At 38.7% G+C, this 23,374-nt stretch overlaps 1 protein-coding gene across 2 annotated transcripts in view; it reads right to left on the reverse strand.

The window, feature by feature from the left end:
* Positions 1-10,095: 10,095 nt before the first annotated feature.
* Positions 10,096-23,374, reverse strand: part of GGNBP2 (gametogenetin binding protein 2) — a 32,626-nt gene continuing 19,347 nt past the window's right edge. Inside the window, exons 5-13 of one of the 2 annotated variants that reach the window (XM_063452085.1) lie at positions 22,968-23,081; positions 19,501-19,704; positions 18,715-18,889; positions 15,856-16,050; positions 13,483-13,633; positions 12,288-12,413; positions 12,084-12,211; positions 11,067-11,282; positions 10,096-10,762 (exon numbers count right to left, since the gene is read on the reverse strand). In XM_063452085.1, coding sequence (XP_063308155.1) covers positions 10,598-10,762; positions 11,067-11,282; positions 12,084-12,211; positions 12,288-12,413; positions 13,483-13,633; positions 15,856-16,050; positions 18,715-18,889; positions 19,501-19,704; positions 22,968-23,081 — 1,474 coding nt within the window. In that variant the 3' untranslated portion in view covers positions 10,096-10,597. Of the gene's footprint in view, positions 10,763-11,066; positions 11,283-12,083; positions 12,212-12,287; positions 12,414-13,482; positions 13,634-15,855; positions 16,051-18,714; positions 18,890-19,494; positions 19,705-22,967; positions 23,082-23,374 lie in introns of both variants that reach the window. The other variant, XM_063452076.1, reaches the window with a different exon arrangement.

Below are 23,374 nucleotides of genomic sequence, written 5' to 3' on the forward strand. Positions count from 1 at the left end.
TTCCAGCACCTCCTAACAGTGTGTCATACCATTCCCTTTTCTGCCTTTTGTTTGCTGTGTTACATAATGTTACAACAGGAGTAGTGATTTTTAATGACACATGAACCGCTTGTAAGAAGGCAGTTGAATTAACACATGTGGACAGAATATGTGTGTGTGTGTCGTTGTTGACTTTTGGTTCTAGGGTAGAGGATAAAGGACAATAATAAGGTGTAAAAATATAAGGTAGTGTATAGTTCTCAATTGCAGTGTCGTTCATAATGACTAACATTTGTCCCCTTCAGTTGTATAATCATTATTAAAAGTAATAAGGCCTGTGTTTATATTGATATGCAACCTTAACTGTGCACATTTTTGCGTTATAAGATCTAACAATTTTCCGTGAACCTTCAAACAAACATAATGCATCGGTTTCATTAGCTGTGGACACATTCCATACAGGTAACTGGTACTTATAAGGATTATTATTTGTCCAATTCATCCAAACGCGTTCAGTGAATGAGTGACTGCATATTACATGCTGATAGAAAGGTGGTGGAGAAAGGTTCTTGAGGGAGCGTGTGTGACGAATGCTAGATGAGGGGCTAAGGCCTAATTGGGCTGGGGGTATTGAAGAATTGTTCATTGTGTCAGAGTCTTTTCTCCAGAAACAAACAGGTTTCAAATTTCCCATTGACTTGTACTCATAATGGCATTCAAGGAACAATATCAGAGGGAGTATAACAACTCCAGAAAGCATAGCGCACAACATAATCTTGGTCTCAGGTTCGTATGATCCTCTCAATCTACGATACGGTGTGAAAGCCATGATGCTTCGCTAAGGGGAAATTCTGTTTCCGAGCGAGGAGTGGTGTTGTCTTCCTTGGTTCCCCTCTTTGGACACAGCTTCACTTGGGATGCGTGAATCCAGATGTCGTGGGAATCTGTGAGGACAGCGGTTCTGGGTACAGCAATCACAGTAGCAGGTGGTCCAAAAGGGTATCCTCCTTTCTTGGTCCTGTTCAGCTGACGGATATACACCTTGTCGCCGGGCTGGTATGGATGAGTAGGTTCCTGTGAAGGTAAGGGAAAACTGTGAAGAATCATTGCCATATATACCATTCAGTTTTATCAACAATTCCTGTACATATTGTTCTTGTATTAGCTGTAAATCCCCAGACATAACAAGCGGTTCCCTGGCCCAGGGTGTGGGAAAAGGTCGTCCCATCAGAATCTCAAATGGAGATAATTTAGTCACCTTGTGGGGAGTCATTCTTATCTCAGCTAAAATAGCTGGAAGATATTTTGTCCAATTTACCCATCATCCTGCAGTAGCTTTCATAAGCTTCATCCTTAATAGTCCTATTCATCCTTTCAACTACCCCTTAACTCTTTGGATGATAGGGTAAATGACACTTCCAGGTAACTTGCAAAAAATTAGCAAGTTCCTGGGTAACCTTACTGGCAAAAACCAGGCCATTATCAGAGTTAATCTGCAGAGAGCAGCCATACCTGGGAATAATTTCAGTAGCGAAAATCTTCACTACAGTCCTAGCATCTTCCCTAGATGTCACAAAGGCCTCGGGCCATCTACTAAACTGCTCAAATATGACCAGTAAGTATTGCTGTTTCTTACCAATTTTGGATACATGAGTAAAATCAATCTGTAAGTGTGCAAAAGGGGGTCCATGTTTTTTAGAGTATGTTGGAGTACCAGCGAATAAACGGCTGGGGAATCCACATAGCCTTGGGTAAGCGTGTCCAGGTATACTGACAGCCTTCAAAAAGTAAAAACCATAAGTAGCTGTGTCTCTTGATCAATAGGTATAAAAAAAATTACTTCAATCAATGACAGTGAAGCAAGTGGCATTATGTGGAATGGCTGTAATGAGGGATGTCACATCAGGGACGATGGGTGCAATGGGCACAATTAAACTATTCAGTGCGCTAAAGTCCTGAACGAAGCGATATGCTGGCCAGTGGTGTTGGGAGTGGGCCTGGTGTTGTTCTTGTCTACCGGATGTATTTAGAGAATTGTGGGGTTGTTGGGGTGGCTGGGGTTTCCTGGGGTGTGGACACTCATTCCTCCAGTGGCCATGCTGGCCACAGTTGAAACAAGTGTTCCTGTCTATTCCTCCTTGGTTACCCCTGCCCTTATAACCCTGATTTCCCTGTTTCCCCCCGCTTGCCCCTCTTTGACCACCCCTTCCAAGGGCTCTATGTGCTCCATCCCATCCTCTCTCTTGGGCCTGTGTAGGTGGACAGTGTTGCAATCCCTGAGCATAATAAGCAACCTTACTTCCTAAATCTTTTCTTAAGTCAAAACAACCTGCATTTTCCTTTTCTATAACCTTGGTAAGAAAATCTGAGCCACCCAAATTGGCCCAGTCTGAAATCAATTGTTTCACAAGCAAAGAATACTGTGGCAACATATTACCAAGGCATGACTGTATTTTAAGGAGATCCATATCATCTCCAGACATCAAACCTGCCTCATCCTTCCAACACTTGTAAAATCTCTTTACAAAAATCATATTACCAATCTCTTCCTTTGCACCTTGCTTACATGCCAAAGCAGTGAATATAGACTGCTTATTCTTCCATAATCTCAACATTTCCGCTTCCACCTTGTCCCACATATTAGCACATCCTACTGAAGTACTTAGCTCATAAACACCAATTCATTTTAAACCATATAACTCATACTCAGCATACAATGTAATATTACACGTCATCTCACAAAACAGTATCTTTGTAGAAACACATAATGGGTACCCAGCAGATATGCCAATACAGAAATCACATTCATGGGCATGCAACTACACACTCTGTCTCCCTCCTAGGAAACACAGATAGACACAATATGAAAGCAGTCTTAAACTAACACCTCCAAATCTCCATTCCCATATAGCTATATCAGACCACAACACAGAGCCTCTCTGAGCTGATAGAACTACTCCAACTCCAACTACTCTTGGCCAAAACGCTAGTATTCAACAGCTAATAAAACAGTTATTTGATAGGTTATTTAGCTGGCATTTTTATCAGTATCACTAGACAGACAAACTGATTCAAATATAATTCAAAACAACACAGCAACATATAAATTAAACCACTTTCCAGTTAAGCTGCACACTTCACATATTATCACAATCACCATTTACACAGAATAAACAGTTAACAGCTGTACTCAGAACATATTATTGTAAGGTATACCAATTTTAGTTTGTATTAGATTTATTTTAGGGATTCTTATGTATACATTTTCTTAATTAACTTCATTACTTTAATCTACTATAGTATTGTATATAAAGAATGGATCCGTTTATATAGCGTGCTCATAACTCAAATATTTGTATAAAACTTCCATTAACTAATCTGAGATGATGCTGCATCAACTTAAATCTTAAAGAAATTGAACAAACATCTGGACCAGATTACACAGACATGGTTTCACCAGAGTCATTCAGAACGCTCAGAGACTTAAAAAAAATGTATACTATATATGTTAAAAGGCATGGCAAACCTTAGACCGGTCAGTCTCCAAGAGCCTTAGTAACACAGGTAGAAACCTTTGTCCATGATCTCTAATCCAGGCTATATACCACAATTTAAAATAACACATAATGTGAGACATAGAAGACACAAAACATATGCAGTAGGCATCTGTAGCAATAAAAAGGTTAGCTTACAGCAAAATGAAGCATGTGTTGGACCGCTGAAAATGTAAATGTTGCTCTCTTATTTTCAAACAAAAATCATATTTACAGTATGGATCCTCTGCAATAAACACACAGGGCAGAGAAGATGTGCTGATTGGTGTTCTATACAATTAATCCCATATGGGGAATTAACTTTCAAATACTAATGAAGTGACTTTGTTGTCTCAGTATAAAACTACTGAGCTCATCATTTAAACAATGTAACTCATTTACACTTATCCCACTCTCATAGAAAGTGTAGTGGGCTTATCGTATTAAAGTAACAATCATACCAGGCACACAGATCCCATGTAAAATAACTTACAATAAAACAGAGTAATAAACTTATACTTCTATGCGACAGAAAGAATAAAGCAAAATATTTAAGTAGGTCTATCAGGTACAACCTGTGAGTCAGTTGTTTTCTAATATACAGTACTGCTATCTTGAAGAAAGATAAGTCCTGCGCTCACTCACATCACTGGGCGGCAGCAGTGACTACAGTACACATCAGCCCCAATATACTGTAAAAAGCAAAGAAAAACAAGTTACCTGCGTTCTCTCCTTAATCCCTATGTATTTTTAAAAACCTCTGTTTAATAGTACTGCTAATATATATATATATATATATATATATATATATATATATATATATATATATATGTCACTCAGGACCTGAACTCACGTTTCCCATACTGCTGACTCAGAGTGGAGACAGTACTAACTTACCAAAGTGTGTCCCCAATATAGACAAACAATCATCCAAAAAGAACACTTAAGACAGACAAAGGTGACCGGGAGAAAGAAGTTTGGGGTATACTTATAGATCTATAAACCGTGCTCCTCAGAACACCTATAGTCTTAATAAACCGGAGACCTCTTATGGTCTCAAAACCTGTATCTACCTGAGATACCCTGTATCTATCTTAGATACTAACCTGGGTTACCAAAACCCTATATATTTAGACCAAATGTCTAATAAACCGGAGACCTCTTATAGTCTCAATATAAACAGGAGACCTCTCATGGTCTCAATATGACTAAAATCCTTACACCTTTCCCATCTACTGGATACAGACTTACTGAACCAAAGGGGGGGGGGGGTCATAGACAATCAGCATCAATAAGACACAAAAAGGCTACTCACCGCAATGGTTTTGCTGATCCATCCCACTTCTAGACACCAAGCTGAAAGGGTTAATGCTGTAATGGACTCAACTTCCCTCGGTTCTCGATCCCTCGGTCACCAAAAATTGAGACTTAAATTGAAAGCGTTTAGGCACCATAACAACTTCATCTAAATTAAGTTGTTATGGTGCCAGAAGGACCGAGGCTCACTCTTACCTCAAGGAGTTAAACCCTTTTCAAACTGTTTACCCTCAAAGTTACAGCTAGCATCAATCTCAGTGTAGCCCCAGGGGGTCTCAGACTTCTGAAATTACAGTTTCAGGAACCGCAGTGTGCCGGAAAGGGACATCACTGATTGGCTGAGTGTGTCAACTAACCGATCTCAGCCAATCAGTGACTCCCCATTCACAAAACTGGATTGGCACTGGAGGCAACTTTGGGGTTAAATCAGAGGAGTCCAACCTGTGGCCCTGTTACATTCTGTGCGTCTGCTGGACAGCTCCCTCGTGGCATCGGCATCACTGCTGGGCAAGCGAGCATCAGCAGCAACAACTGGCCACCAGGGACAGAGAATCCATTCCAGCCCTCCCTGAGCAAGGTAGGGAGGCTGGGTGAACCTCTTTTTCTAGAGAAAGATTGTGTGTGGTGGGGGGCTGTGGATATCTCTGTGATTGTGAAAGTTTATGATTATATGTGTCTTCTGTGATCATGTGTATTTATGTAATTCTGTGTATAGGTCTGTGATTTTATGTATGTCTCTTGAGATAATGCTTTCTTTCCTTCAACCATTGACTTTAATAACTCATCCAGTGATGAACCACTCAACCTTGTGCAAAATAAAGATTACAGAGGGAATACTAAGATGGGACATCTGCTGACCAAACATATAATCATAATACTTTCCAGTTACAGTGGCCAAAATCAATGGGTTTACTTCAGGGGTAGGCAACATTCAGCCAGATATTGTGGACTACATATTGCCGGATGCTATGTCAAAATTGTCTGTAAGAGTATTTATAGGAAATGTAGTTCACAACATCTGGAGTGCCAAATGTTGCCTTCCTCTGGTCTAAACTGACCAGGCTATCCAGCGTCAAATAACACAAAAAATTCTGATACAAATTGAATGTTCCGCAGCAACTTAGCAGGACCTTTTTCAGATTCTTTGATTTTCACAAATTATTTGAACTCATGCCTCACCAGAAAAGAGAACTTCACTTTACCTTGATGAAGCTTAGAAAATTATTTGCCAAGTCCCAGGCTTTAAGCCCATCTGAACTTTTGTGCTTGAGATCTGACCGGTAATGTTGTTTCCCCTAAGTTTGTAATGGATACATCAACTTTAAAAGGACTCTCCAGTGCCAGGAAAACAAATCCGTTTTTTCTGGCACTGCAGTGCCCCTCTCCCTTCCAACCCCCATCCCATGTTGTTGAAGGGCTTAAAACCCCTTCAGTGACTTACCTGAATCGAGCGCTGGAGACCTAATGCGCATGCACAGCATTTGCCGCACGCACACATTAGACCTCGCCATAGGAAAGCATTATTCAATGCTTTCCTATGGGGATTCCAGCGACGTTGGTCCTCATGCATAGCGTGAGGACGTCCAGCATCGTTTAAAACACTTTTCGTGTTCTAAGAACACGGAAGTCCCTTTAGTGGCTGTCTGATAGACACCCACTAGAGGGGGACTTAAAGGACACTATAGGCACCCATACCACTTCAGCTTAATGAAGTGGTCTGGGTGCCAGGTCCATCTAGTGTTAACCCTGTCTGCTGTAAACATAGCAGTTTCAGAGAAACTGCTATGTTTACATTAGGGTTAATCCAGCCTCTAGTGGCTGTCCCATTGACAGCTGCTAGAGGCGCTTCTCACTGTGATTTTCACAAGGAGAAGATGTTGCCGTCCATAGGCAAGCATTGAAAAATGCTTTCCTATGGACGGATTGAATGCACGCGTGGCTCTTGCCGCGCATGCTTAATCGGCAGATGACGTCGGAAAGGGAGGAGAGTCCCCAGCCCGACGCTGCAGAAAGGTAAGTTTAACCGCTTAAACCCTATTGAGCCCGGCGGGAGGGGGACCCTGAGGGTGGGGTAGACTCAAAGACCCTATAGTGCCAGGAAAACAAGTTTGTTTTCCTGCCACTATAGTGGTCCTTTAACCCTGCAATGTAATCATTGCAGTTTATAAAAACAGCAATAATTACACTTGCTGGGTTAAGGGTGATGGGAGTTGGCACCAGGACCACTCCAATGGGCAGAAGTGGTCTGGGTGCTTGGAGTGTCCCTTTAATCATAAGAGTACAAGAGGTTGTTTTTTTTTACATTTTATTTTTTTTAAAGGACTACTCTGGGTACCTTAACATCATTGGAAGAGGACCCAAGCAAAGACTTACCTAGAGGTTTAGCATGTCTGAGGCTTCAATCAAGGAGCCTTTCACCAAGCGCTGCAGATAGGCTGTGTCAGCTTGACCCTTTATTCTAAGTAGCTTCCCTCTGAGAAAAGAGGCACTTTCTCACTTTTTATTCCCTTAATGATGAGCTAGTGATAGGCTTAGAGTGTCAGCTGACTGTCCGAGCAGTGCCTGATCCAAATGGGTAACATTTTCAGAAAAGGAGAAAAAATATATATATATATTTTTTTTTTCAGATTGGTCCTTTAACCCCCTAAGGACCAATCTTCTGGAATAAAAGGGAATCATGACATGTCACGTGTCCTTAAGGGGTTAAAGAAGTCTTGGAGTGGACACAAAATATGTCTAATTCCTTCTTTTTGTAAGCCTTAACCGTAATGTTTCACTATATGTTCCCACCACCCATTCCCCCTTACTTCTTGTGGAATGAAAATTCCTGATTGAAGCCTCAAACATTAAGCATTAGTTTAGGGGCAGAGCGATCGTCAACAGTTTAACCCCCTCATATAAGCCACTAAAATAGGACCTCCCCACATATAACAAAAAAAAAAAAAGCTAGAGATGTCTGAAAGTGCTTAGCAATATAGACACTTCTACGGGGGATTGCAATTCTCTGAGCATGCTCTTGCATTTAGGGTGAATAAGAACGCCTTGTGTGATATATTGCCACAGACAAACTAGAAAATCAAACTCTGCTAGAATCCTTCGATACAAAATCTGAAGGAGATTCAACCCACTTCTTCCTTTTAGATGTTGGAAGCAAATGAAAGGAATTAGCCACAGCAGGAATACTTTGTAGCGCCAGTTTTGACATCCATTTAAGTTTGTTGAAACCACTGCATAAGAGATGTAATTTCCACTGTCTTGCCAGCATGATCAAACTCTCATGCATAAAGATTGCATCCCACCCACCATATAGCCATCAGAAAAAAAATATTTTTACAGACATTGCAACAAAGATGTTTAGTTCCGAACACTGCTTTGGCTTTCTCAAGCTTGTCAGGAAATGTTTACTTTTCAGATGTATTCGACATCCTAAAGTAAAAAGCACAGATTTTACTGAAGGGGAAAGAAAAGGATATTGCTTGTTTTTACTTATTCTGTGCAACAGTGCTTTAAGCATCCCCACTGGCATTGATAGACTATACATTATGGTCTGACTCAGTGTGAAATCTTGAGGCTGGACATTAGCAGTGCTCTCCAGGATTGGTGACTTCTAGTGATCTCGCAGCATCATTGCATATTCTCACTTGACCTGGTTTAAATGTATTAGACCACTGATTTTACTGCTTGTATTCAGGAGGTTAGAAAGATTATTTAATACAGTGCGAAAGTAGATTTGGATTCAGTTCTTTTTACTTTTGATAGTATTGTTAAAACAAACCGTTATACTTTAATATAGACTTGTTCTGTTTTATTTATGACAGATATCACATTCATTTTGAAAATCCATGAAGTTTAGGGCTAAAACCCCTTGTACCTACCCTGTTAGGACTCATCTAGCCAGTTTGAGTTTTATATTTTAAAGTGCACCGGTCACGGTAAAATAAACGTACACATGATTCCATCAATAAATTCTGATACAGAGATATTAAAGACACCATTTACAAAACAAAAACAAAAAAAATCTCAGCATAGAGGGCTACGTTTACAGCAAAGAGTGCCAGAAAAGGCCAGGAGAACCTTACATGTAGTTTGTGTTCTTTGTCACAGCAAATAAAGTACATGCTTTCTTTGACAAGGTAATCTTATGTAATACTAATTTCAGTGAAATTCCAACACAGTCAAAATATCAAAAGACAAAGTAGGGAATACTTTGTTTAGCATATGAAAAATACCAAGAAAAAAAAAAAGGAGGCAGAGCTACCTTTTCTCAAGCTTTTTGAATACCCAGCCATCACTAATGTTGGCTGAGAGCAAAAAAGGCTCTCGATTGAAAATCCTGTGGTCTTGCAGGATCCTCCATAGACATCAGTGTTTACTCTTTCACATGTGAAAGAGTACAACACCGATATGGGCTCCTGACAGCTGAAGCAGACTAGCAAGAGCATGGCGGTGGCTGCGGAGGACAGGTTCAGGTAAGTATAATTCCCCTTCCCCTGCACCGCGTAGCAACAGGACATCCAGCAGCAAATTGTTCAAACACCAAATCAGACAGAGCAACTTTATGTCGCACTAGTCACTCCTCCCTGCATGTGACTTGTGCAGCCTTTCTAAAAACTACCCGTAAAGAGTCATCGAATGCTTCTTTATTGCAAATTCTGTTCACTTCAGAATTTCATGTTCTGTTTTGCTTGCTGGAACCTGCTGTAGCCTACAGGCTTCCCCAAAGTCCGGCCCTCCAGATGTTGCGGTCTTACAACTCCCATGATTCTCAGCCTATTTCATTCACAGAATCATGGGAGTTGTAGTTCAGCAACATCTGGAGAGCCGAAGTTTGGGGAAGCCTATGTAGTTCAAGCTCAAGTTACAGAGCTGGAGACACAAACTTTTAAAGTAAGTTACATCTGATTAAAAAATGAAACCATTTCATTCATGCAGGCTGTGACAGTCACAACCAGGGGAGGTGTGGCTAGGGCTGCATAAACAGAAACAAAGTGATTTAATTCCTAAATTGCAGAGAATTGAGCAATGCAACTGCAGGGGCATCTGGACATCAAACCGCTTAATTAAGCTAAGGTTGTTTGGTGCTATATTGTCCCTTTAAGGTTAGCCTGTCATGGCAGCGTCACTAGAAAGACAAATATAAGCTCATGGTGTAAGGAATCAAATCATTCTTTTCAGTGTAAAGCACAGTTAGACATGTTTTGGATTTGTACCACTTTTCCCAAACCTAGAAATTTTGAAAACAGAAATGGTGAACCAACTCTTGCTATGCATCTTAATAAATATTCTTTATTTTTTTCTCTTTTTTTCCCTGTTTTGAACATCTTTTACATGTTACATCCAAACATTTAGCAAATGGATGTTTGATTCTGTAAAATCCTATGTCCCACTCATTGACATTTTGTACAAAATTACAATTACAACATTACATATAATGCTAAAGGGTGTGTGAACATGTATATGCAGAAACATTAACCAAGGGCAAAGTGGGGGAGGGGGGGAAATTATAAATTTGAAGAACCATTAAAAAAAAAAAAAAAAAAAATTTACAAGCCCAAAATCAACAGATGTGCAATTATCCTCTCCCTTTAAGAAAACCAAATTATATGGGTCGGGGTAACAAAAGAGTGGGGGAATTATGGTAAAATGTAATCAGAGACCAAATCAGAGAATTTGTAAAGACAGAAAGGCGCAGTAGTCATTCTGATTGTTTCAATGAAAGACGGGTCTAGTTTATTTGTTTAATATGCTCAATCTGTTGTCAGCCGCTACTACAAAGAGTACTCATGTAGGAGGCAGTATCTGTTGAATTTTTCCTTTAGATACTGTCTGAACTGCTGTCGGTTGCTGTAAAAAGACTTGTTGTTTGCCATAAAGGTCTGTATTTCATCTTGAGAAAGGCCATTTTCCTCTTCTGCTGTGCATTCTGATTCGTCCTGGAAACAAACAAAAAAATTATATTACTGGTTCGATTTGTGCAGAGCATTCTTCTCTACATTGGTCCAGTACTAAATACTCCTTCGTTTACATATGTATTTTTCCAAGAATGCTTTCTAGCAAATTCAAGTCTACATTGCTATCAAAAAAACCATGGTCTACTGAAAGTGATAGAACAAGACCAATCGTTTACTTCTAGTATTTTGTATAATTAAGCAAGATCTGACAATAGACGCTGGAATTTCCCCCTCGAATGGCTAAGGCTTTAATGCTGTTACATTCAAAGTAGTCAAGATCACTAACCAAAAGTTCTTTTAAAGTTTTTGTTCCTTTTCCTGCCTCGAATATAGAAGATCCGTCCGCTGTGTTTGTGCACTTGAATAATTCACTTCTATGATCTAACCAGGTCGGTCCAGTATTTTCTGTGATAGTGCAGCAGCTGTCAACCATGCCATCTTTGGTCTGATCACTGTGAGCAATGCCTGAGTTTTCTCGATTACAGGATACTGGCTTTGGAATCTACAAACAAGGAATAATGGAAGTAACAATTACTACAGAATATAACATTTCAGTGTTTGAAGCAAAGAGAAAGTGCAAAAAACACAAAACAAAAAAAGTACAAAAAAAAAAAAAACCCAAACAACTAGAGGGTATTTTTTAATCTGGCTATAATTATAGGATATTATACTAGTTGGGGACAACCCGTAAATCCCCCCCATACAATATAAATTAATATGCAAATAAGGCACAAAATAAGCTCTGTTACACCGCTTTAATGGTTTTTATTAAATTTTTTTTGTGTGCGTGTAATGCAAGATTGGAATTCACGGTCATTAGCTTCCATGATGTACACAGTCACAAAGCTGAGATTTAGCAGTCTAAATTTTTCTTTCAGTTTACAATTTGTAACAGACAATTTGATGCATTTACACCTAACCTCACACTTCCATTTTACTTAAGGATTTCTAAAGGTCTCTCAGAGCAGTGCTTTTTGTTGCTTCCTCTAACTGCTGTGGGTACCTTTAAACCTAAAAGCTCTGCATCACTGCTGTCAAAGTAATTATCCGATATGAAGTTGTGTGATGGCAGTGTACAAATGCATATTTCCTTTGCTAAAACCACAGGATGTGCACAATCTCGCCGTCTGCAGTCAGTGTATGTATGTATGAATGAACACACACTTTATGAAACAAAAAAAAAAAAAAAACATTTTGGCAGTCTTTGGCTTTTCAAACGTACAAATCAGTTTGTAACCTCTAACATGCAGAAGCATGTGACCACTAAAGCATTTTTTTTGTGCATGCATACACTTCAACTTACATTTTCGTTTTCACATTTAAAAGGTTTGCATTTTTTCTTCTTCTTTTTGTTTTTCCCTTTCAGGTTGTCTTCTGTTGCATTGGCCCAACATTCCACACAACTATCACAGTTCACACACGAGTCCTCCCCTATCAAAGATAAAGTAAGGTTATTTTATGGTTTCCAACAAAAAAAATGAATTCCGTGTCATAAGTTTACACATACCAGCTTCGTCATGGTTGCAAATGCCTTCAGTGCAAGCCACGTCTGAGCCTTCTCGAGATCCTGGTTCACTGCCCTCCATACTAGACGAATAGCCACAATCGCTACCATTAGAATGAGGCGTTAACCCTGTAAAAGAAATGTAAAAATATAACAATTGACATGCAATAAGAATTACAAATACATTTGTGTATTTGCGTTTATCAAGCACATTCCTACCAAAAAGGAAATAACTAGTGGTATAAAATATATAAACTGCTCTCTGCAAATAAAAAAAAAAAAAAACACAAAGTGTTAAGTTTATAGAATTGAGGGAGGGTCCATGGACTCTCAACTAATCTAAAAAAAAAAATAGATATAGATATAGAGAGAGAGATACCCAAGAAGCTACTTCTTGGGATCTATACACCAGTATAGACACTCCAGCAGTGTCCAAAGAGCTTAACCCTATAGATAAATAAACAAAAGAAAAGTTTACCTAATACACAACAAAGTGCACGAGGTAAGAAAGCTGTATTAAATAGGCCTATTTATAGCACCTACGTTAACCCTTTGGAAAATCAATAGTGCACTGGAAAAGTATACCAGTGTACCAAAAGAGACAACGGATTAAACTAAAGTCGAAGTGTAAAAAACAGGGAAAACCTAGAGGTTAGACCATAGTACTATTAAGCATGAATAGACAGATTCAATAGTCAAATACAAAAAATGCTCTGCTGCGACCTAAAGTATCCATACAAGGTAAAATGGACAGGATAGTACTGTAGAAATAAGGAAGAGCATAAAACAGTAAAGTAGAGAAAAGCCTCTCTCCCTGTTAAACTGACTAAATAGGTAGAGGAGTCAAAGAATAAAGGAGTGAAAAATCAAATTAGAAATAAGTGAAAGTCCGTCATATCTATAGATTAGCTAGATATCCTGTTGTGCGTAGTGATAAGTGCCCTAAACACACTCCAAACTTAACTCCCAACACGCGTTTCGGGGCAAACGATGTGCACCTTCGTCAGTGGCCTCTCTTGCTCCATTGTTGTATTTTAGTCATATACAAATTGTAAAAAGATCCATTATTCTACTTTTGTGTATGATTAAATGGGCACAGGACCTAAAAGTCTCATTCACAGAGCTGAACGGTCAGAAAATCTTGATATTGACGCATAAATGTAAGTATTTATTCAGAGTGACAACATCTAATACATACCCTTTTTTATTTTTGGAGATACCAGAAGATCACCACCACTTGGACACGTGCATGAAGAGTTCTCATTGGTGACAATAACCTCTACACAGTTGGTGCTATCGTCTGATTTGTTGCAATCAGTGCACCCATTTTCCATAAAAACAGAGGAATCCTTTAGGGAAAAATATAAAAGTAGTTAAAATAAAACTTGGAAAAAAATTTTTTTTTTTAAAAACAAACCACCCAACAAATATCAAAATATTTATTCAGCGCACTATTTTTTTTTTTTTATTTTTTTTTATAAGGGTATAGGCTCACCTCCATAATTTCTTATATATAATTAAATTAGGTCATTAATGCATTGGGGCAGTTTAGGGTTGGTTATGAAAACACGCGCTATACCTGAAGGGACTCTAATGTCCCCAAAACTGCTACAGCTTAATGTAGTGGTTCTTGTGTCTACAGCCTGTCCCTGCAGGCTTTTTAATGCAAACACTAACTTTTCAGAAAAAAAAAAAAGTGTTTACTTTGGTGCCTAGAAACACCTCTAGGTGCAGTCACAGACTGGCACCAAAGGTGCTTCCTGCATCATTATCTATATTCAGCGTCTCTAGACTTTGCATGGAGGTGCTGAACGTTCCCTATGAAATGCATTAATTGAAGGCATCTCTATGAGGAGATGCTGATTAGCGCAGCGTAGCGTTTTGCTGTGCATGTGCTTAATGCTTTTTTTTTATGCATTGGCTGAGATCATCATGATCTCAGCCATGGAGATTGAGCCAGGCGTGGCAAGACCAGCACAGCGTGGGTGAAAGGGGGAGTTTAAATACCCTTTTCCACAGAAGGGGGGACAGGACAGCCAAATGGCTATTTCAACACTACCCTGGAAATAATAAGATCAGCAAAATCGAATAATGTTTTTTAAATTAAAGTATCTTAAGTCTCCCCACTGTGGTCTGATTGACAGCATTACAAAGGGTCAATCCTTAGTCCTAAGTATCTAAGAGAAGAGTGAACTTGTGTGCTGAGGAAGTTCTGACCAAGTAATGAGGAAATCTTGAAATGCCTAGGCTTGTAATTGGGAGTGTCAAAAAAGGAAATGTAAAAAACAGTCTGAAAGCGTAAGATAGATAGATACGGTAGTAGAGTGCCACCAAGTACGTGGATACTTTCAGGACTCTTATACACAAAGCAGATTCAACTGAATTATAGTATTATAGTCTTTATCGGCACTTGCCTTACAGACAAAGTGTAATTTATATGCCTTGCTGGTGGAACAATGTAGGGGGCTGTGCAGCACGTTGGGACCAAATTATACCAAGCTGGACTAAAAATGGGCAGGCAGAAAATAAGTGGTGCATGTGACAACTATAAACCTTATGTTGAGACAGAGCAGTTGTCTAAACTGGGCAATGTATGAATTTGTGTCTGGATTGGGTTGGAGGGAACATCACAAAAACCTGTTGTAAAATCCACCTCCTGGTAATTCAGAGACACAAAAAACAACAACTTTGAGTGGATATTGTAAAGCAATCTAAACTCACCCATTAGATTAAAATGTATACATTTCCCCTTATGATTACACTCTCTCTGCACAACTACACAAGGTCACACAATATGCTGTCTATATGTACAATGCTTAAAAGATCCTACGTCCATGTGGAATCACCATACATTGAAGGAAGAAAAAAAAAAAAAAGAGAGAGAGGCTGGAGTAACCACAGTACTCCAAATAGGCAGTAAAATAACCAGATATAGGTGCTGCTATCCACCCTAACTGTAGCTCCTACAATGATATATGCAAACAAAATTTAGAAAAAAGGATGGAAGCGTAAACACAAGTGCTACAGCAGTAATTGAAGAACAAGCATCTATATAAACGTTTCAGGCTTTGCCCTTTCTCAATGCATCTTGTCTGAACGACTTGTGGTTGCGCTTTCCTTTTTTTCCCCCCTAAATTTTGTTTGGAATCACCATACAGATGTACTGCATATGGGATGGAGGATCATAGTTGCAGCATAAAGAAAATGGAAAGCCTACGCAAATTACATGGGCTCCCATGGCAATAAAACATTTTTACAAGACAGCCCTATGCAGTAACATCTATTACATGGCAACTCCCAAGTCATATCTAAACACAGCAAAGGAAGATTTTGTTTCTTTTATCACTGTAATTGGAATTTGTCTAGATTTATTTCCATTTGGAAGATCACCAATGAATTACTAAAGCAGGGTAAACTTTTCTGTTGTCACCTTTTGCATGTTATGTTTCAAAACAAAGATAACATGCTCAGTGTGATGCCAGGGCAAGAAAGAAGTCTAGTTTAGATTATAGTGTAGGACTTGCAATCTATGTATTGCACTTCTCTGCTAAAATGACTTCTTACAACTTACATTGTTTTGATTAATGACTGTCGCATCCACTGTTTCTGCCAATGGTGGAATATCACAAGCACATTTATTTTTTCGCCTGTTTTTCTTCTTTTGCCTTTTCTTTTCTTGCTTGAGTTCTTGGACTCTTTCCTCTTCCAAAAATTCCTCACAGAGCTGCTCTAACCGGCTTATGCCCTGTACTTTCTCAACAGTCATCTGGGAGACAAAGAAACCTATATTAGCATTTTTCCAAAAACACAATATCGGAACAGCAATAAACAGCAAAGTTAGCATTTTAGACGAGGGAAGAATAGTTATATCTGATCTGCAAGAACATATTAAAAAAACAACTGCAAACTAATGGCTGATTGCCACACAGACATATTGAGGCTCTTCCAGTACACTTTATACATACTAAGCACACAAAGCATTAAAGGGACACTATAGTCATCTGAACAACTTCAGCTTAATGAGGTTGTTCAGGTGAGAACGATAGCTCCCTGCAGCCTCTCATGTAAACACTGTATTTTCTGAGAAAATACAGTGTTTACATTCAAAGCTAGGGACACCTCCAGTTGCAGTCACTCAGAGTGCCACCAGAGGGACTTCAGAGTCGATTGAGGCATAAAACGCCACAATCCATTTAGATCTGCTGTCCGCAGACAGAGGGCAGCTCTGTGCAACACTGTGCACGAGCATCCAGTCTGCAGGCTGTCTTGTGGAATTGAGAGCTGACAGGATGAAGACCGGGAGACCGAGCAGGAGGGGAGGATTCAAACTAAGTAAACTTATTTAGTGAGTGTGGTTGGGTGACAGTGTGGGTGGGAATGGATGATTGGGATGGATATGTATGGAGAAAGTGTGTGTCTGTCTTTAATTTTTTACTACTTGTGTGTTTGCATAGAAACACTATAGAGAGACCTCTATATGTAGTGTTTGGGGGGGCAGGTATAGAAAGTGAGCTGAGCGGTCAGACAGCTGAGCTCGTGAACGTGCATTCCGCGCACATGCGCGGTTGAGCGCTGAGTTTCTACATAGGGCGGCATTCAATGCCGATCGATGAAGAATACGATTGGTGCAGCGCGAAACCGTGCATGCGCACCACATCGCGATGACGCTTCTCAAGGAGAAGCGTCCTATTGGGTCCTGCATTTTGACGAAAAAGGGGGCGTGGCCTAGCGGGGAGCTGGAATGGAGGTGAGTTTTATTATTAAAACTTACTCAGATTTTTTTTTTATATGGCAAGTTCATATAAAAGCAAGAAGGGCGGCTGGGGGACCTGCCTTTCTTGCTTTTATATGTTGACTATAGTGTCCCTTTAAAGGCAATTCACTAATCCACGCTTATACCCAAAATAAGACAGCTTGTTGCAAAATTGGAAGTGCTTCAAACTGTTTTTTTTTTTTTGCCTTCTTTTGGATCAACAGCAAAAAACAAATGTGAGGAAGGCTGAACTTTATGGACGCAAGTCTCTTTTCAGCTATGTAACTATGCAATAAAGATAAAACAGGTCACTGCTGAAACTATGCAAGGTTTTCACATTACCCATCCTTCTTTTATAACTTGAGGGAATCATTGGATCCAATGTCAGATATACAAACCTATCTAGACTAGCCCCCTAATAAAGCCTGTTCTTTGGATCACTTTCACAGCTGGAATACATTTTTCCCATAGTCAGGCAAAAGAAGCCCAGGGGAAGAAGTAAATATTTTTTTTATTCTGGCCTTGGTACACACTGCCTAAAAGCTATCTCAGACAAACGACGGAAAGAGATTTGGTTAACATGTAATGTCAACTTGAGACCATATGCAGTTAAACTTTTTTTGCTTTCCGGATAGTACAACGTTTATGCAATGTTACACTTTGAGTGAATGTAAACTGTGGTTTTCTAAAATATATATATTTTCCTTTCATATTCCTTTTGTTTATTTTCCTCTTAAACAATTGTGGGTCTTGCCCATGCATGCGGGGTGACAGTGCCTCTTTTAGCTCAAGTAATGTCTTCTGTCAATCATGATTGAAATTTTTCAAAAGTGGTCATGTTATCTTAAATCAAAATCTAATAATGTAAATTGGTTTTATTTCTACATTTAATTTCAGACTACTGCAAGCTTGTATTCTAGAAACAATGTCAAGTCACTTATTGTAGCCATTAAAGCAAATGATCAGTATTTAAAAAGGACTCTCCAGTGCCAGGAAAACAAACAGTTTCCCTGGCACTGTAGGTCCCCTCTCTCCCCCACCACCCATCCCATTCAGTGACTTACCTGTATCCAGCGCCGATGTCCCTCAGCGCTGGGTAAGGGTCCGCCCACTGAGGACCCATTGAGCATGCGTGGCCGGTGGTGGCGGAGACCCAATGCGCATGTGCAGCAATGGCGCGCACGCGCATTAGACCTCACCATAGGAAAGCATTGAATAATGCCTTCAATGCTTTCCTTATGGGGATTTCAGCGACGCTGGAGGTCCTCACATAGCGGGAGGATGTCCAGCGACGTTATAGCACACTTTCCGTGTTCTGTGAACACGGAAGTTTCCTCTAGTGCGGGACATTGGAGGAGGACGCTCTGCCCCCATCCAATGTCCCGCACTGAATAAACGTTTTCCTACAGGGAAAAATTTGAAGCTGGATGTCCCCATGCAGAGTGTGAGGACATCCAGCATCAGATACTAGGCCAAAGGTCTGTTACGATGCAGGAAACCCTGTAGTGACTGTCTGGTAGACAGCCACTGGAGAGAGACTTAGAGCTGCAGTATTTAACATTGGGACACTGCACCCAGACAACTTCAATTAGCTGGAGTGGTCTGGGTGTCTGCAGTGTCCCTTTGCCATTTCTCTTTATTATGTTTAAAGTCTCTTATATTTGCAGTTTAGCTTACCTCAAAGCTTTTGCGCAAGGCATTGACACCAAGGTAGAAAAGCATTTGCCATGTTTGCTCTTCTGCTCTCAATTTCTGCCAGATGCGGTGCAGTCGCTCATACAGATGAATACCCAGGCATGTTAGAACTTCTTCTTGAGCTATGTCTATTGTCTTGGCATGCCTCTCTCTACGCCTTCAAAAAGATAAATGAAGTTAGAATTAGGGAGCAAAAATTACCTAGGAAAATGTACAGCATGCACGTTTACTACAACATTAACTAGCTGAGTAACAAACTTTATAATTAACATTCACGTATTGTTTCCACAATGCATCTATACATATATGTTACCTATTCAGATTATTCAGCTACAGTATTTTATTAATGTTAACATTAATATAATCGTTAAAATATTCTTAAAACAGACATCACACACAAAAATCCGTGATGAAAATTATAAAAAAAAAAACAAAAAAAAAACAAACATTTTTTAAATATACGAATAGAAATCACTGCACCTCAATTATAGAATGCACACTTTTAATAATGATTTGCTAAACATCAAATGAGAATGTAAAATATTATAGTAGCAAAGTGCAAAAGCATTATTTGCACACACTGCATTTTCTCTAACTAAAAAAAGCAGATGTTTAACTTTGTTGCAGCAACATTAAGTCCTGAACACAGGGCTGTAAACTGCCGAGACCTGTAAATGAAAGATGTCACAATTAAACTATTCACATTAGAAATATAATGAAAAAGGCAAAGCGCTAGAAAGCCCACTCTAGCAAGTTACATACTCATACCCGCCGGCAAACTCTGGTTCAGCTCGACCCAAAAGATGTGCAATGAAGTCTGTCTCACAGCAGACATGGATGTGCCGTTCATGTGGACAGCAGCGCAGACCTTCATAAAGTGCAGCACAGTAGCCCTTTTCTTTACTACAATCCAGTTCCCCGATTAAAATGTTGTAAGCCCGTAGCACTTTATTTTTGCAGTCTGTACAAAACCTGGAATCAAAGAGAGGAAAAAAGTAAACAACAATTCATGGTTTTGCATTAAAACTAATGAAGAGTCAATAAATAAGCATCACTTGGACCAACTCAGGAGCACAGATCTTTCTTTAAATCCCTCCGTAGCAGAAGTATTTTCCATCTTTCATTTACAGAATACAAATTTAAAACCAAAAACACAAAACAATGTAAATCTAATCTGGATGTGAAGTGCCAAAAACATTTAGGAAGAGAAATAATCCAAAATCAGCAGCCCAAATTGCCTTGTGCATGCCTCCTAACAGTGTTGCTTTGGTAGTCCTCTCCTCCTTCATTTCACCTGGTGTGTCTGCATCTGAGGGCAGCACAGAGCAAGCGCATCATTAGATGCACTCATGCTGTGCAGCTGGCACTAGGGTATGTAGGGAGTGCTTCAGCAGCTGGAAACCCCCACATGGCCCTGTCCACCCAGATTCTATACCGCTCATAAATTATGGTATGCTTTTGAGAGATGAATTATGATCATCTCTGTTCTGTGCTAATGACAATGCTCTGTGTGATGATACTGAACACAAAGACCTTTGAAACTAAAGAATCAGGTGGAAGCAGCTCTAAAAACCATCTGCTTAACCCCTTAAGGACTGGACTTTTTTTGTGATGTTGTACATTTGCGACCAGGCATTATTTTACACTTTTGTGGTGTTTGTGTTTAGCTGTAATTTTCCGCTCTCTCATTTACTGTTCATATACAAATTATATATTGTTTTTTTCAGGACAAAAGGGGCTTTCTTTACATACCATTATTTATATAATCTCATGTAATTTAATTTTTAAAAAATGAAAAAATATGATGAAAAATTGAAAAAAATACATGTTTTTTGACTTTTATGTGAAAAATCTTTTATTCATCTACAAAAGCGAATGAAAAAAACTGCTAAATAGATTCAAAATTTTGTCCTGAGTTTAAAAATACCCAGTGTTTACATGCTTTTTGCTATTTTTTTGCATGTTATAGGGCTATAAGTACAAGTAGGATATTGCGGTTTCAAAACATATATTTTTAAAATGTATCAATAGTGACATTGTAACACTATTATCTGTCATAAATCGCTGAATAACACCCCACATGTACATATTTTTTTTAAAGTAGACAACCCAGGGTATTCAATATGGGGTATGTCCAGACTTTTTTAGTAGCCACTTAGTCGCAAACACTGGCCAAAGTTAGCGTTCATATTTGTTTGTGTGTGAAAAAAGTAAAAAACTAAATTGAACGCTAATTTTGGCCAGTGTTTGTGACCAAGTGGTTACTAAAAAAGACTGGTCATACCCCATTTGCAATACCTTGGGTTGTCTTCTTTCGCAAATGGTATGCCATCATGGGGGTAATTCTCATTCCTGGGCTACCATACGCTCTCAAAGGCAACATAACCAACCTGGTCATTTTCAATGTAAAAATATTTGACCCATATATTTGACCCTGTAACTTTCAAAAACGCTATAAAACCTGTACATGGGGGGTACTGTTATACTCAGGAGACTTTGCTGAACACAAATATTAGTGTTTCAAAACTGGAAAATGTATCACAACAATTATATCATCAGTAAACGTGCTGTTTATGTGTGAAAAATGCAAAAAAAGTCACTTTCACTGACAATATCATCGCTGTGATATGTTTTACTGTTTTGAATCACTAATATTTGTGTTCAGCAAAGTCTCCCGAGTAAAACAGTACCCCCCATGTACAGGTTTTAGGGTGTCGTAGAACGTTACAGGGTAAAATACAGTGCTAGCAAATTAAATTCACTAGACTTTTGGCCTGGGTTGGCAGGCAGGTCCCTTAAATTGCAATCAATAAAATAACTTAATTATGTAAAAATATTACATAAATACGCACGTAGAATTTAAATATATATGCATATTTATATATTTGAAGTCTACGTGTATATTTATATAATTATTTATGTCATTTTGTATATGGACATATGAATAGTTCGTATTCTTTTTATTTATTTATATATACATAGATATATATACAATTTCATTCTAAGTGTATTTTGATATAAATATATATATATTAATATCAAAATACAGTTAGAATAACATTTCGTATAGATATATAATTTTTTTTAATTTTTATTATTATTTTTAATTTTTTTAATTTTATTTAAATTATTTATTATTCGTATTTTATAATAATATATATATACAATATATATAATTATATATATTATATATATACGTGTGTAAATTAATTATAAGTGTATTTTTATATTAATATATGTACATATTAATATAAAAATACACTTAGCATGACATTATATATATGATATATAGACATATATTATATAGGTATAATATATGTCTATATATCATATATATATATACACATATATAATAATATTTTTTTTTATTACCTTTCACTTTAAAATTTTTTATGATTTTACAGTTGCAGGGAGACTGCCTGTCAGCACAGACAGTCCCCCTGCAGGCAGAGACTAGGACACCTATTGTGACCATGTGGTCGCCCTGTTGGGCGATCACATGGCCCCAGGGGTCCTAATCCGCCATGGGGAGACTGTCTGGGCTGCAGGCAGTCTCCCCACAACGGGAGCACCGCCGATCGCCGCCGGGGGAACGACGGCGATCGGGTAAGTACATTTTAAATTTAGGACGGTTCAGGACCGTCGTCGGTCGGCAACGCAAAAATGCCGATGACGGTCCTGAACCGTCTTGCGTCCTTAAGGGGTTAAAAAAAAAAAAAATTAAAACAAAAACACTAGTGGAAAGTCTTGGGCAAAAACAAAACAAAGACAGAGACATTTTACATAGCCAAACAAAAAGTGCAGCAAAAACATGAAAATGCTACTTGGAAACAGAAGACATGGATGCATATTCAGCAAATTTAAATACATACATACATATTTTTAAAGGAATAATGAGGCTACCTGTACTACTTAGCACATCCCCCGTTGCCAAGCCTTCAAGCCACTACTAGTGACAGCCAAGTGTAAAAAGGCTTTCAGTGGAGGATACAGAGGGATCCTCCATAGATAAAAATGCTGTACTCTTGCGCATGTGTGAGAGTACATCACTGATGTTGGGGTCTGGCAGATGGAGCACTAGGAACAGAAAATGTCCAGCAGAAAATTAATGGCGGTGCTCACAAGGGACTGGCTTCTCTAACGACCACTTCACAACAAGAGGTAAAGGCACCACCAGGGTTATTATATGACTGCAAAAGGTGACAGAGCAGATTTAAGCAGAAGAATATGCTTACCTGTGCTTACGAAGATAGTTTTCTAAGGTTTCCAAAAGACAACTTGAATCAATTAAAACAACTTCATCTCTACATTCCTGGGACATGACTTCCCAAACGTCCATCCAATTACCCCTGAAAGGATACAAGTTAAAGAATAAACACACATATATACATATACATATACATATAAAAACAAAAAAACACACAAAAAAAAAAACTATTTGGCAGTGTATACAATTTATGAAATATCTGATATCAATTCATTGTATCAAATCATTTAGATTACAGATAAAACGTTACTGAAATATCACAGACGGAATACGTAAATATAGAGGCAATCTACATTTCTAATCCATACATGTCCCAGAAATCCTACGACAGACTGCCTTGTATATGTAGCCGTAATACACATGCATAACCATAAC

The sequence above is a fragment of the Pelobates fuscus genome, chromosome 1 (assembly GCF_036172605.1).
Source record: "Pelobates fuscus isolate aPelFus1 chromosome 1, aPelFus1.pri, whole genome shotgun sequence".
NCBI lineage: Eukaryota > Metazoa > Chordata > Amphibia > Anura > Pelobatidae > Pelobates > Pelobates fuscus.